This window comes from Lepidochelys kempii, chromosome 11 (assembly GCF_965140285.1).
Source record: "Lepidochelys kempii isolate rLepKem1 chromosome 11, rLepKem1.hap1, whole genome shotgun sequence".
NCBI lineage: Eukaryota > Metazoa > Chordata > Testudines > Cheloniidae > Lepidochelys > Lepidochelys kempii.
The window spans coordinates 1992803-2007093 of record NC_136390.1 but is presented as its reverse complement, the minus strand read 5'-3'; the positions used below and the strand labels follow the sequence as shown (position 1 = coordinate 2007093).

General features: G+C 56.3%; 1 protein-coding gene across 1 annotated transcript in view; it reads left to right on the top strand.

The window, feature by feature from the left end:
* Window positions 1-13799, top strand: part of WNT10A (Wnt family member 10A) — a 51761-nt gene extending 37962 nt beyond the window's left edge. Inside the window, exon 4 of the mRNA XM_073304881.2 lies at window positions 13161-13799. Within this exon, the coding sequence (XP_073160982.2) occupies window positions 13161-13628 (468 nt within the window). The 3' untranslated portion in view covers window positions 13629-13799. The remainder of the gene's footprint in view (window positions 1-13160) is intronic.
* The last annotated feature ends 492 nt before the right edge of the window (window positions 13800-14291 follow it).

Below are 14291 nucleotides of genomic sequence, written 5' to 3'. Positions count from 1 at the left end.
TGGTGCTGGTCCCCAAAAAGGACGGGTCGGTCCGGTTCTGTGTGGACTATCGGAAGCTCAATGCCATCACTGTATCTGATGCCTACCCCATGCCCAGGCCGGACGAGCTCCTAGACAAGCTGGAAGGAGCTCGGTACCTTACCACCATGGATCTTACAAAGGGCTACTGGCAAGTGCCGCTGGATGCAGATGCCCGGCTGAAATCGGCCTTTATCACCCCTCTGGGGCTCTATGAGTTCCTGACCCTGCCTTTCGGCCTCAAGGGAGCGCCGGCCACCTTCCAGCGCCTAGTGGACCAGCTCCTGAGGGGGATGGAGAGTTTTGCCGTGGCATATATTGATGACATCTGTGTCTTTAGCCAGACCTGGGAGGACCACGTGTCCCAGGTTAGACAAGTGCTGGACCGACTCCAGGGGGCTGGGCTGACTGTAAAAGCGGAGAAGTGCAAGGTGGGGATGGCGGAAGTATCTTACCTGGGCCATCGGGTGGGGAGCAGCCGCCTAAAGCCGGAACCAGCCAAGGTGGAGGTGATCAGAGACTGGCCCGCTCCCCACACCAAAAAGCAGGTCCAAGCCTTTATTGGGCTGGCAGGATACTACCGAAGATTTGTGCCCCACTTTAGCGCCATCGCCACCCCCATCACGGAGCTGTGCAAGAAGGGGAAGCCAGACAAGGTGGTCTGGACCGAGCAGTGCCAGGAGGCTTTCCGGGCGCTGAAGGAGGCTCTGGTCAGTGGCCCAGTTCGGGCAAACCCAGACTTTGACAAGCCCTTTGTGGTGTTCACCGACGCCTCAGACACGAGACTGGGGGCGGTGTTAATACAGGAGGATGAAAAGGGGGAGAGACACCCCATTGTGTACCTGAGCAAGAAGTTGCTACCCTGGGAGCTACACTACGCGGCCATCGAGAAGGAGTGCCTGGCCATGGTGTGGGCCCTCCAGAAACTAGAGCCCTATCTCTTCGGGCGGCACTTCACCGTGTACACCGACCACTCTCCCCTGACCTGGCTGCACCAGATGAAAGGAGCCAACGCCAAACTCCTGAGGTGGAGCCTGCTCCTGCAGGATTACGACATGGACGTGGTCCACATGAAGGGACGTGCCAACCTGATAGCGGATGCGCTGTCCCGGAGAGGGGGCCCCGAACTTCCCCAGGTCACTGGTCAGAGTGACCCCGCTCAGTTCAGTCTCGAAGGGGGGAGAGATGTGACGCAGCAGGGTGGGGGGAGCGTTGACCTGGGAATGTGGCAGGGGAGTTTCAATGGGAGACCTGAGAGCCTGTCACCTGAGCCAGGCGGGGGACGGGGAGGTAACACCTCTGCCCGGGAATGTGAACAGAAGCTGCAGAAGGGAGCCTGCTGGGGGGCGTTTAGTTTCAGTTTGGGGCTGGGTGGTGGAACGCAGGGAACCCCAGGGCTGGGGTCTAAGCTCCCTGCTCCCCCAGAAGGACTTGACTGAGGGGTCCTGGTTGTACCCACAAGCTCTGTTTTGGACTGTGTTCCTGTTGTCCAATAAACCTTCCGTTTTACTGGCTGGCTGAGAGTCTCAGTGAATCCCAGGAAGAGGGGTGCAGGGCCTGGACTCCCCCACACTCCGTGACAGCTGGTCTCAGGGACAAGAACAGAACATGATATTGTGACAAACCAGTGGCCATCTAGGACGTACCAGCTGCCGTCGCAGAACACAGGCGGCATGGTCTGTTGCATGTGGAGGCCACTTGAAACGCCATGGCTACAGCTAGGATAGAATCCGGGGCCTCCTGGTCCAAGAGCCCTGATCACACACTGAAGGGAAATCTCCACTAGCTTGCTGCGGTACACAGCCAAGGACACACAATGGAACATTTCTGTCCAGCAGGGCGCCATAAGGAATCACACATGCGATTACAACAATTGTGTTCCAGCCAGTCATCGAAAGTGTATAGGACACAGATTCCTGCCCTTATTATTTCAAGTCTCCTCTCTCATTCCTGACCCCCGCCTATGAGAATGTTCCTGAGTGAACCCTGAGTTGAGACTGGAGGCAAAAACAGGCCATGGTCCCTGCTACCAACATAGAAACTGCAAATCTGCCTGCCTGGGTGAAAAAGCACCTGAAATCTGCCAGTGCCTGGTTGTCCCGGCCACAAAGACTGGACTGAGGCTCTGTCTACACTGGGGATTGCTGCAATTGCACCTAGTGGTGAAGCTGCTCAAGTGCAAACCCCGAGCGCAGGCATATTCAGATCCCTGGCCATGCTGGTGTGAGCTCACCCTGCTTGCAAGAACCTCTGCAAAGGTGCTAGAGGTTTGTACTGGGAGAGCCTGATAGGCTGGGCTCAGGGCAAAGCCGCAGGGCTGCAGCCCAGCCTTGCTCCTGTCTCCTCAGCTGCCGTCCCTGCAAGAGACGCTCCAGGGCGCTGTCCGGACACTGGTTCTTCCATCACTCCCTCTTGGAGGCCGTTGGTGATCTCTTCATTAGCAGCTGTTTGGGTACAACTAAGCTAGAGGGAGGCATTATCATCACCCCCGCCCAGCTGCCCCTCCCGGAGCCAGCCCGCCGGGCCTCACGCTGGGGCCGTGAGTGAGCGATGGCCCCGGATGATGCTGGAGGGCGTCGCTGGCTGGCTATTGTGCGGTGCAGCTTCAAGGATGAACGCCCGGCCCTGTGCAGTGCGCACGCTGCTGCCTGGCCAGGTGATTGCCCGGCCTGCGATCGCCTGCTGAATGTAAAACCCGATCCACTGAGCAACCAGGGCACCTAGAAACCCGCAGCCAGCATGGAGAGCAGAGACAGCCCAGATCACCCAGCTCCTTAAACTCTCATCAGAACGGTCACACTGGGTCAGACCAAGGGTCCGTCTAGCCCAGTGTCCTGTCTCTGACAGCGGCTGGTGCTGGATGCTTCAGAGGCAATGAACAGAACAGGGCAATGATCCATCCCCTGCCATCCAGTCCCAGCTTCTCTCATGGTATTTTCTCCAAGAATGGGGCTATTTACTGGGGGACTCCTGGCCAGACTAACTCAGGGTCTTTATCATCCACCTCTCTCCCTGCAGGGGCGGTGAGATGTGATTAGTACTTGCAATGCAGCGGGCCACAAGCCCCAAAGCAGGGCTGTCATCCCATTGTGTTAGTAGCTGTACAAAAACAGAGGGCCCTGCCGCACAGAGTTAATATTCTAATTCCACATGAGAGGCGACAAATGGGTATAAAACATCTGGGGAAGGGGAAGGACACTATCAGGGCTAGGAACTCATGTGACACTGTGGGCATGACTAGCTGGTTTCAAAGCTGAGTTTTTATTTTATTTTATAGTTATATTTTGTAACACACACACACAAAGATGAAGACAGAAGTGAAGAGACTCCCATAGCAAACTGCTGTGGAGTTTTGCTGTGAACAGTTAATCAGCTGCCATGTTCCAGCCCAGAGGTGGCTGCATTTGAGTGGTGGTGTAGCGATTCCTGTCTTTGCATAGGTCCCCATTGCGCTGGGTGCTGAGGGGTTTCAGTAATCCTGCAGGGTTCAGCCCACCCTGCAAAGCGCTTGGTGGCCGCTTGAGATGGAAGGGGGGAGAGAGGGCATGAGGCGCCATTACTCCCCACTAATCCGTGTTTGCTCTGTCGGGCTTACAGGCTGGGCTGGGGCACAGGTTTCACTGGCATGGCTTTGGGATGGATGCAGTGCGGAAGCCACCCCAAATGGGTGCCTATAAACCTCTGCTCGTCCCCACGTGGCCGGGGTGTGCCCCCAGTTTCGCAGCGCTCTTAGCAATGGTGTAGAGAGCAGTTTGATGCATACTGCTTTCCGTATCCCTCCACCTACACGCCCGGGGAGGCTTCGCTCCCAGCTGGCCTGGGACGGTCACAGCTGATAAATGGGAATCCTGGGACCGTGACCCAAAATGGAGCTTCTTCTCAGCCACAGAATGCTGCGATCGCTGGCTCCTGGCCCAGGCTAGTCGGCAGTGGTCCATCCCCTTGGAGAGGGGGTTTCCAAGGCCATAACACAGGAACAGAACAGCTGAGAATGGGGCCCGAGGGAGGGCTGGGGACGGGACCTCAGAGCCCAGCTCCCTTGTAGGGTTGTATTTTATGGAGCACTCAGGATCAGAGGGCTGAGATGAAAGGGGAGTGGGAGCCTATTAATCTCACAACAAAGGCTTCCCGGAGTTAAGAATGGCAATAAAATGCTTTGGGTGTGTGTGGGAAGCACTGGGTGGGGGTGGGGGTGGGGGTGGGGGAGCCCAAGCATGCATGTGCAAGGACATGTGTGTCAGTGAACAAGGGACAGAGGTGTGTCCAGGCACGGAAGAATGGCTGAGCTAGTGGTTAATGGGACTTGGGAGGGCCGGATTTGATTCCCAGCTGGGCCCCAGCTGCCCTGTGGGACCATGGAGCTTAACTCTGAAGAGGGGTTAAGTTTAGCTCACACATTGCTAACATGCACTAGCAGGGACCAGCCTGTCTCTGAGCTTAGACCCAGGGCAGCCCTGTGGAGCTCGACATCGCTGGATTGGCTGCGTTGCAGTCTAATGGCTTTGGGCCTCAGTTTCCCCATCTGTGCAGTGGGGATAACAGTCCTTCCTCTGTTGGCCTGGGCTACTTGGACTGTGAGCTCTTGCCTGGCACACGGTGTCTGTGCAGCACCTTTGGAGATGAGAGCTTGGGAGGGATTGGGGGGGGACAGACACTGCCCTTTCAGTTACTTTGCTCTCACATTCTAGGGCTGCGTGTGGCTGAGCCCCAGTCAGGGCTGGTGCAGGCATCAGCAGACCTCCGTGACCTCACAGCCGCAGGGACTCTTTCAGCGGGGCACCGCTGTCAGGGCAGGTGTGGGACCTACAGTGTGCTAGGCGGGCGCTCTCTGAGAAGGGGCCATGGAGTGGAGTCTCCCCAGCAAGGTGCAGCTCAGATACATAGCTGGGCTGCTGCCTTGGACCCTGATAACATGCCCAGGGCCCTCACTGGGATTTCCAGGCCACTGTGCTGCACCTTGAACAGACACGGGCCAGGGACAAAGCCAGAGATCACAGCAGCTACCTCCACTCCAAGCTCCAAAGCTTTTGGTCACAGCTCTGTCTCCCACCTAACATTAGCCCCGTGGTTACGTCAGTGTCACTGAGAGCAGAGTTGGACCCTAGAGACAGGTTGTGACGTTATTGACTTGAACTGGGACCGTATAGATCATTGTTGCAACCAAGGTCCTGTAGTGGCATCAAATGTTCTCCAGAGACTTGATTTGAACCTGCCGTTTATTCTATGCCCACCAAGGCAAACCAAACTAGCCAGACAGAGAAGACTTTGGTTTTACCCCCCTGGCTAACCACAAGTCACACAAGCAATTCCCTTAGACACCCCAGTTTCCCAGTATCCCCACCAGTGCCACTCGGTATGGGGACAGATGGTTATGAAAACCAATACCCCAGTAAAAGAAAAAGGTTCTCCTGATCCCAAAGGACCAAGCCCCAGACCCAGGTCAATGTACAAGTCAGCTCTTACCCACAAATCATGCTGTTACCAATCCTTTAGCATCTAAAATCTAAAGGTTTATTCAGAAAAGGAAAAAGATACAGACGGGAGCTAGAATTGGTGAAATGGAATCAATGACATACAGTGATGGCCAAGTTCTTGGTTCAGGCTTGCAGCAGGGATGGAATAAACGGCAGGTTCAAATCAAGTCTCTAGAGAACATCCCCAGCTGGGATGGGTCCTTCAGTCCTTGGTTCAAAGCTTCAGTGTGTAGCCAAGTCCCTCCAGAGGTAAGAAGCAGGACTGAAGACAAGATGGAGGAGCTGCAGCAGCTTTGTATAGTCTCTTGCCGTGTGGTCTCTTTCTGTGTCCCAAGGACAAGCTGTCCATCCCATGGCCTGGAAACACCTCAGAGTCCTGTCCCTAGGCAGGTCCCTGCAGACCTGGCTGAGTCCCCAGGCGTGTCTGCCTTCTCTCAATGGGTCAGTTGTGTCGCTGATGGTCCTTAATGGGCCATCCAGCAGGCTAGGCAGAGCTGACCCCAACATGTCTGGGGTGTCCCCCAGAAGCAGAGCACAAGTTTGAACTGCAGACAGTACAGAGCCAATATTCATAACTTCAACTACAAAAATGATACACATATACAGATAGCATAATCCTAACCAGCAAACCATAACCTCCTCTTAGACACCTCATTTGACCCCCTTTATACAAGATTTGGTGCCACTACAGGACCTGGGTTGCAACAATGATCTATACGGTCCCAGTTCAAGTCAATAACGTCACACAGGTGCATGCTAGACCCTCCGTTGCAACAATGTAACATTCCTTCTAGCCACTAGGAACACAGCACTGGCTTCAGCTGAGCCCTTCTGTGCCCAGGAGACAGTGCCGATGGGGCAAGGGGTAACATGGCCCAGCGTGCGTGCACCTGAGGAGGGATAGAACGGGGAGAAGTGGTGCTAGCCCTTCCCGCAGGATTTCTAGCCCGCATGGAAATATGGGAGAAGATGGAGGCTCTGAGCCCTCCAGCTTGTTCCACGCGCTGGCCTGGCTCCTGTCTGTGCCGCGACTGAGCAGCACGCTATCCCCACCGGCTCCCGAGGCTGCAGTTCTTGCCCTCTGCCATAGAGATGAGGGCATCTGCCTCTTCCCCCTCCTCTCGCTCCAGGGACAACGAAGGCAAAGGGGGTTCAATCCCAAAGGCCCAGCAGCAGGTCCCCCAGGTGAGCCCGTGTGCGCCGATGGCCCAGGGACTGCAGGGTGAGGGGGCGTCTCAGGTAGCTTGGCCCGTGGAGGGCTCTGGAGGCAGAGAGGGGAGACCAGTGTAGGGAGCTGAGCCCTCGGTGCCAAGCAGGCGGGTCGCAGCACTCTGGAGAAGTCGTGTGACCGGAGTTGTCATTCCACAGTGCAATGTCCACGGGGGGCGGCTGCGGACACATGTGAAACAGACGGGCAGCTGTAGAATCATAGAATCATAGAATATCAGGGTTGGAAGGGACCCCAGAAGGTCATCTAGTCCAACCCCCTGCTCAAAGCAGGACCAATTCCCAGTTAAATCATCCCAGCCAGGGCTTTGTCAAGCCTGACCTTAAAAACCTCTAAGGAAGGAGATTCTACCACCTCCCTAGGTAACGCATTCCAGTGTTTCACCACCCTCTTAGTGAAAAAGTTTTTCCTAATATCCAATCTAAACCTTCCCCACTGCAACTTGAGACCATTACTCCTCGTTCTGTCATCTGCTACCATTGAGAACAGTCTAGATCCATCCTCTTTGGAACCCCCTTTCAGGTAGTTGAAAGCAGCTATCAAATCCCCCCTCATTCTTCTCTTCTGCAGGCTAAACAATCCCAGCTCCCTCAGCCTCTCCTCATAACTCATGTGTTCCAGACCCCTAATCATTTTTGTTGCCCTTCGCTGGACTCTCTCCAATTTATCCACATCCTTCTTGTAGTGTGGGGCCCAAAACTGGACACAGTACTCCAGATGAGGCCTCACCAATGTCGAATAGAGGGGAACGATCACGTCCCTCGATCTGCTCGCTATGCCCTTACTTATACTTCCCAAAATGCCATTGGCCTTCTTGGCAACAAGGGCACACTGCTGACTCATATCCAGCTTCTCGTCCACTGTCACCCCTAGGTCCTTTTCCGCAGAACTGCTGCCTAGCCATTCGGTCCCTAGTCTGTAGCGGTGCATTGGGTTCTTCCATCCTAAGTGCAGGACCCTGCACTTATCCTTATTGAACCTCATCAGATTTCTTTTGGCCCAATCCTCCAATTTGTCTAGGTCTTTCGGTATCCTATCCCTCCCCTCCAGCGTATCTACCACTCCTCCCAGTTTAGTATCATCCGCAAATTTGCTGAGCGTGCAATCCACACCATCCTCCAGATCATTTATGAAGATATTGAACAAAACCGGCCCCAGGACCGACCCTTGGGGCACTCCACTTGATACCGGCTGCCAACTAGACATGGAGCCATTGATCACTACTCGTTGAGCCCGACAATCTAGCCAGCTTTCTACCCACCTTGTAGTGCATTCATCCAGCCCATACTTCCTTAACTTGCTGACAAGAATACTGTGGGAGACAGTGTCAAAAGCTTTGCTAAAGTCAAGAAACAATACATCCACTGCTTTCCCTTCATCCACAGAACCAGTTATCTCATCATAAAAGGCGATTAGATTAGTCAGGCATGACCTTCCCTTGGTGAATCCATGCTGGCTGTTCCTGATCACTTTCCTCTCATGCAAGTGCTTCAGGATTGATTCTTTGAGGACCTGCTCCATGATTTTTCCGGGGACTGAGGTGAGGCTGACTGGCCTGTAGTTCCCAGGATCCTCCTTCTTCCCTTTTTTAAAGATTGGCACTACATTAGCCTTTTTCTAGTCATCCGGGACTTCCCCCGTTCGCCACGAGTTTTCAAAGATAATGGCCAATAGCTCTGCAATCACAGCCGCCAATTCCTTCAGCACTCTCGGATGCAACTCGTCCGGCCCCATGGACTTGTGCACGTCCAGCTTTTCTAAATAGTCCCTAACCGCCTCTATCTCCACAGAGGGCTGGCCATCTCTTCCCCATTTTGTGATGCCCAGCGCAGCAGTCTGGGAGCTGACCTTGTTAGTGAAAACAGAGGCAAAAAAAGCATTGAGTACATTAGCTTTTTCCACATCCTCTGTCACTAGGTTGCCTCCCTCATTCAGTAAGGGGCCCACACTTTCCTTGGCTTTCTTCTTGTTGCCAACATACCTGAAGAAACCCTTCTTGTTACTCTTGACATCTCTGGCTAGCTGCAGCTCCAGGTGCGATTTGGCCCTCCTGATAACATTCCTACATGCCCGAGCAATATTTTTATACTCTTCCCTGGTCATATGTCCAACCTTCCACTTCTTGTAAGCTTCTTTTTTATGTTTAAGATCCGCTAGGATTTCACCATTAAGCCAAGCTGGTCGCCTGCCATATTTACTATTCTTTCAACTCATCGGGATGGTTTGTCCCTGTAACCTCAACAGGGATTCCTTGAAGAGGGGAGAGGGGCTTCACGACCACAGCTATTTGGGCATCCGGTGGCGCCAGAGGGGGTACGGGACGGGTGCCACGGAGTGCAGCAGGACGCTCGGAGCGCTGGGTCTGAGAAGCGTCCGAGTGTTTTGCTGAACCACGGTCACTCGGGGCCTTTTGGGGCTTGGCCATCCTGGTGCGGCTCCAGTGGGACCTTCTGCAGCAGGAAGGGGCTGGCACCAGCGTCCATGCCAGGCTGCACTGCCTTGAGGCAGGCGCCCTGGACAGTGCACAAGAAATTGCCTTCCCACCACGAAACGCATTGCAAAGACTTCAAAGTGGTGAATGCCTCCCAGCTCTTCGTGCTCTGGAATTTGGTGCTAATTTTCCTTATTACAGGGTTACCACATGGTGGGGGGCTGCCCAATCTGTGCTCCAGAGGTTTTAGAAGCAAGGGCTGTGCTGGGCGAAGGTGAGACTAGCGCCCCCAACAGGCCAACCCCGGGGCTACCCTCACCCTGGGCAGGGCACCAGAGCCGTGCCGGGGGTCTCCAAGGAACATCCTCATCCAGCTGTCTGGACAGGCAGACCAAGGCTGGGCCGGCTGCTCTCAGGTGCACTGGGATGCTGCCGGGATACACTCGTGGGACTAGGGGGCACAGCTGTTCACGGGCAGAGGGCAAAGCCCTGAGATCTTGGGATGGGTACCGATGCTGCGCTTGGCCCCGCTGGCTCTGGGCCCAGCGAGCCGGAATTACCTGTTCAGCCCCAGCAAACCCCCTTCCTTCCCCTCCCAGAGCCGGGGTTTCCCGGGCTGGAGGTGCTGAGCTCTCCCCCACCGGGACGTGCTAGCGAGGCAGTTCGGGGGGTCCGGAGTAGCAGCTGTGTGGGCTGGCAACCCTGCTGGGTGGGTGGGCGGGAGGGAGGTGGTCCAATAGGCTGGATTGCAGGATATTGACACTGTGTTCCAGGCTGGCACACCCAGGGGCATCTGGTGGGATCACCCTGCCCTGCCCCTGGGACGGTGTGTGCGGCCCGGGGGGGCCAGTGATCAGGCCCCTCCTGGCTCAGTGCCAGTCTCCGTTCCTGCTCACACCCAGCTCTACACTTTCCTTGCACCCTGGCTCTCAGCAGCGGCAGACTCCAGGGGAACGCTCTGGCTTCCAGCCAGCCTTTGGCCAATGTTCTTCCACCCACACAGGCCGTGGCCACCCACATCAAACAAATCAAACCCCCCTCCCCGAGTCCCCACGAACAACCAACTCCCGGCTCCTGGCCAACACCACAAACACCTGCTCTGTCCGCCCACACCCTGCAGCAACCGCACGCGGCATTGCCCTCCCCTGCCCCGCCCCAAGTACAGGCCTGCTGCGTCCCCACGCGGAGACCAGAGGCCTGTCTGCTGACCGGGGCTAACCACCCGCCCACGCCAGCATGCCACCTGCACCCAGCATGGCACCAGCCAAACCCACCACCCGGGCCATGCCCACGCCCTGCGTCACGACTGCTGGGGGGAGCCAGGAACCACGACGCTGCCGGCCCCCACCATTCAGACAGTGCAAGTCAGGGCCCCACAATCCCACACTCTTTAGGAATAATAAATAAGTGGTTCTGCTTAGGAATCAGACCATTGGATGGGGAGGGACGTCCTGGGTCAGCTGCCCCCACAGATCATCCCCTTCGTAAACTGATCAAGTTCCATCTTCAGAGCAGACAGGTGTCTTGGCCCCCATTCTTCCCACCTCCGCTGCTTAGAAACCTCCTTCTCCTTCCCAGCCTGTGTCTATGCATGGCCAGTTTATCCCCTTTGGCTACCATAACTCTCCTCCCTTCCTGGGGTTTGCCCCCCTGCTGCATTTAGAGACAGCAATCAGATCTCGTAAGAGCGGCCCTCCATCCCCCTGGTCGTCTCAACATCGGTTCCTCTTCAAATTCATCTTCCTTGAAGGTGGGCGGCCCACCGTGTGCACAGCCCGGTCCGATGGCATTAACACATCCCTATCTCGATGGGGAACGCCTCGCCTCACACAGCTTCCCATCGTGTTTGCCTTTTTCACGGCTGCAGCACATGGGTGGTGCAGTTATCCTGGGTTAGGCTGGCTGGTTCCTGAGCCTTTACATCATGCTCATGCCAGGTTTTCATGCTTTCCTCTGCAACAAGGGTCCAGATCCTCAAAGGTGTTTAGGCACCTAACTCCCATTGGCCCGTACTTCATTTTCCTTTTTAAATGAAACCCGAGTCTCCTCATAATCACAGGACTCCAGGAGCTGGGGCTTTAAGAAATAAACCAAATATCATGAGTTGGCAACACTATCGTTATACAGTCTTTTACAGGGCAGATATGACACCCCCCCCACACACACACCCCATATGTACATCCTCCCCCAACATATATCACATTGTCCCTCCCCCCACACTACATCACAGACAATAATGCTACAGTCCCTGTGCTGAGAGTCACAGGCAAGGCAGATGCTGGTATTTTTGACCCAAAGTCTGGTTATATGAAGGGTGGAGGGGACCCAGGCAGAGTGGGGGTATACAGAGGAAGGGCAGGAGGTGGGGACACACTCCAACACGGCTGTATAAAATCTCTGGATTTCTGAATTTTAAACAGAACTGAGAGGGGCTCCGGGGTCAGACTCTGGCTCCAGGAGAAGACTTTTGTTTTGTCATAAGAAAGGACAAGAGAATCAATCAAATCTCTCCAGGTCTGCCAGAGCCCAGGTGGAAGAGGTAGACATGGGGGGATTTGATTTTTTGCTCTGTTTTGCCTAAAAACCTTGTGGTTCTGTTTCAACCATCTGTCAAAGTACAATCCTCTGTGTGTGTGTGTGTGTGTGTGTGTGTGGTATTGTAAGGTAATGGATCTCTCTAGCTCCATCCCTGTTTGTGTCAAAGAGACTGCTGCCCTCTACTGACTGGAATCAGAACTGCTCAATAGTGTGTCCTATGACCTGTACTGCTAACAGCTCATGGAGATTTTCCTTTAGCTCAGCGTATTAGGGGCCACCTCTGCTTTTCGAGTAGGCGGCTCCAAGTTACTCTAGAGTTTCTGGCTCCTAACTGGGGGAATCCAGTGTGAATTCCCTTGGAACGGCAAACAGCAAGCAGCCTTTGTGAGAAACCTAATTGACCGAGAAAGAGATGGCAGTGCCCAGAAACCGGCCGGCTCAGCTAGATGACTTTAGTGGTGCATGCTGGCTGCGTAAATGGAAGGAGAAGGTGGATCGATCATGGAAGTGGGCGGGGAATGGAGAAGACCCTGCTGATGAGGGCAGCAGAGTTTAGCGCTCACGAGCAGCTGTTTTCGTGCTAGCTGGCTCTATTTCCAAGCCTGCGTGCTGGGGCGGCTGCCCAGCAAAAGCAGCGAGCGGCTCCGCCATGCTGGCGTTTTCAGAGATGTTTTAACACGAGTGGATGTTTAGCGCAAGCAGGACAGGCAGGTTTGGTCCAGCCCCCTTTAGCCGTAAGCTGCCCTGCAAAAACCGTTCGCGTTGTGTCCACACTGGGGTTTACGAGCGTGTCCGTTCGAGCTAAACTCAACCCCTCACCGGAGCAGCTGAGCACCTCTCACTCAGTGAGGAGTTTTATCTTCACAGCTCTCCTGGGAGGCAGGGAGGGAGTTTCCCCATTTGACTGCTGGGAAAACGGAGGGTCTGCAGGCGGGAGGTGTGACAGCAGCTAGTGGCGATCCAGCGAGATCAAAGCCAGCTTGAGTGACAATTGCAGCCACGCCGCGGGAGCTGCCCTTCGTAGCCGGGTTCTGGGTGGGTGGGGCTAAGCCACGGAGCCTCCTGTGCTCCGTCAAAGCCAGCCTGGCGTGTCCTCGTGCGAGCAGCCAGGCCTCCGGCTGCCCAGCGCACGTCCCCAAAGGGCCACGGTCACTGAGCCGCGACTCCAACCGGGGGCTCCAGGCCCAGGCCTGTGCACTTTCGCTAGCCGGCCCGTTCAGGTACCATCAACCCTCTTCCCTAAAGACCAGGGCTTACGTGGCTGCTGTGACCGATCCCCCATGTTCGGCGTCCCCTTTCTCCTCGACGATTAACGCAGCTCGTTAACGAGCCGTAGCAAAGGCAGGTGCGGCTCCGGTGCAGCGAGCTCGCGGCTCAGTTCCAGTTGCACACGGGGGCTGGTTTGCTGTCTGCACTGCGTTTGCAGCAGGGGGTGCTGTGCTGGGCTTAACGAACCCCCTTGTCCCCCCAGGTGGTGCTGGATAACATGCGGAGGAAATGCAAGTGCCACGGCACCTCCGGCAGCTGCCAGCTGAAGACGTGCTGGCAGGTGACCCCCGAGTTCCGCCTGGTGGGCTCCCTGCTCAAGGACCGCTTCTCCGGGGCCACGCTGATCCGGCCCCACAACAGGAACACGGGCCAGCTGGAGCCAGGCCCCGTGCGGCACCGGCGCCGAGCCACCGTTGGCGACCTCATCTACTTCGAGAAATCGCCCGACTTCTGCGAGCGGGAGCCGGCCCTGGACTCCCTGGGCACCCAGGGCCGGCTGTGCAACAAGAGCAGCCCGGGCATGGACAACTGCGAGAGCTTGTGCTGCGGGCGGGGCCACAACATCCTGCGCCAGACCCGCAGCGAGCGTTGCCACTGCAGATTCCACTGGTGCTGCTTCGTGGCCTGCGAGGACTGCCGCCGCACCGAGTGGGTCAGCGTCTGCAAGTGAGGCGGCCCGGCGCGGCTTCCCTTGGCCCCGGCCGGCGCCGCCCAGCCCGGTTAACGCTCCTTCCGCCCTCTCCGGGGCCGCGCCGGCCCCTGCCGCGGGGAGCGGTCAGACGACGGCCCGGGCAGACCCCGGCGCTGCTCGCGGACAGGGAGAGACCCCGCGCCGGGACCCGCAGGGCAACTCTGTGGCGGGGCGGGGGTGGGGTGGGGTGGGAAGGGTGGGGGGCGTTTCCGAGCTATGTACCCTTCCTTCTGCTCAGGGACAGCATTAGCCACAGCCCACGGGCTGCAGAGGCTGGATGGGATTCGGGCCATTCGTGAGCAGCTCTGGCAAAAGCTCCGTCCCCACCCAGTGTGGACACGGGCAGAGACCTCCAGGGAGCAGGGGACTAAATATCCCAGCAGTCTCCCCTCGCCCGCCCGGCTCGTTCAATGGAGAGGGGCAGCTCAGGACTCACCGGACTGCACTGAAAAGGGATTTCCATATGAAAAAAACATGTAAGCAAGATTTGTAAGGACACTAACCCAGTGTTTCGAAGAGGAGGAGGGGTCCCCAGCGCCCCGGGGCCGTGCCACGCGCGCCCGTGGCTGGTGGTGTCTGGTAAGTTATTTTATTATCGTGAATAAAAGTGGATTGGAGACGGCGCCGTGCAGCGGTTCTGAG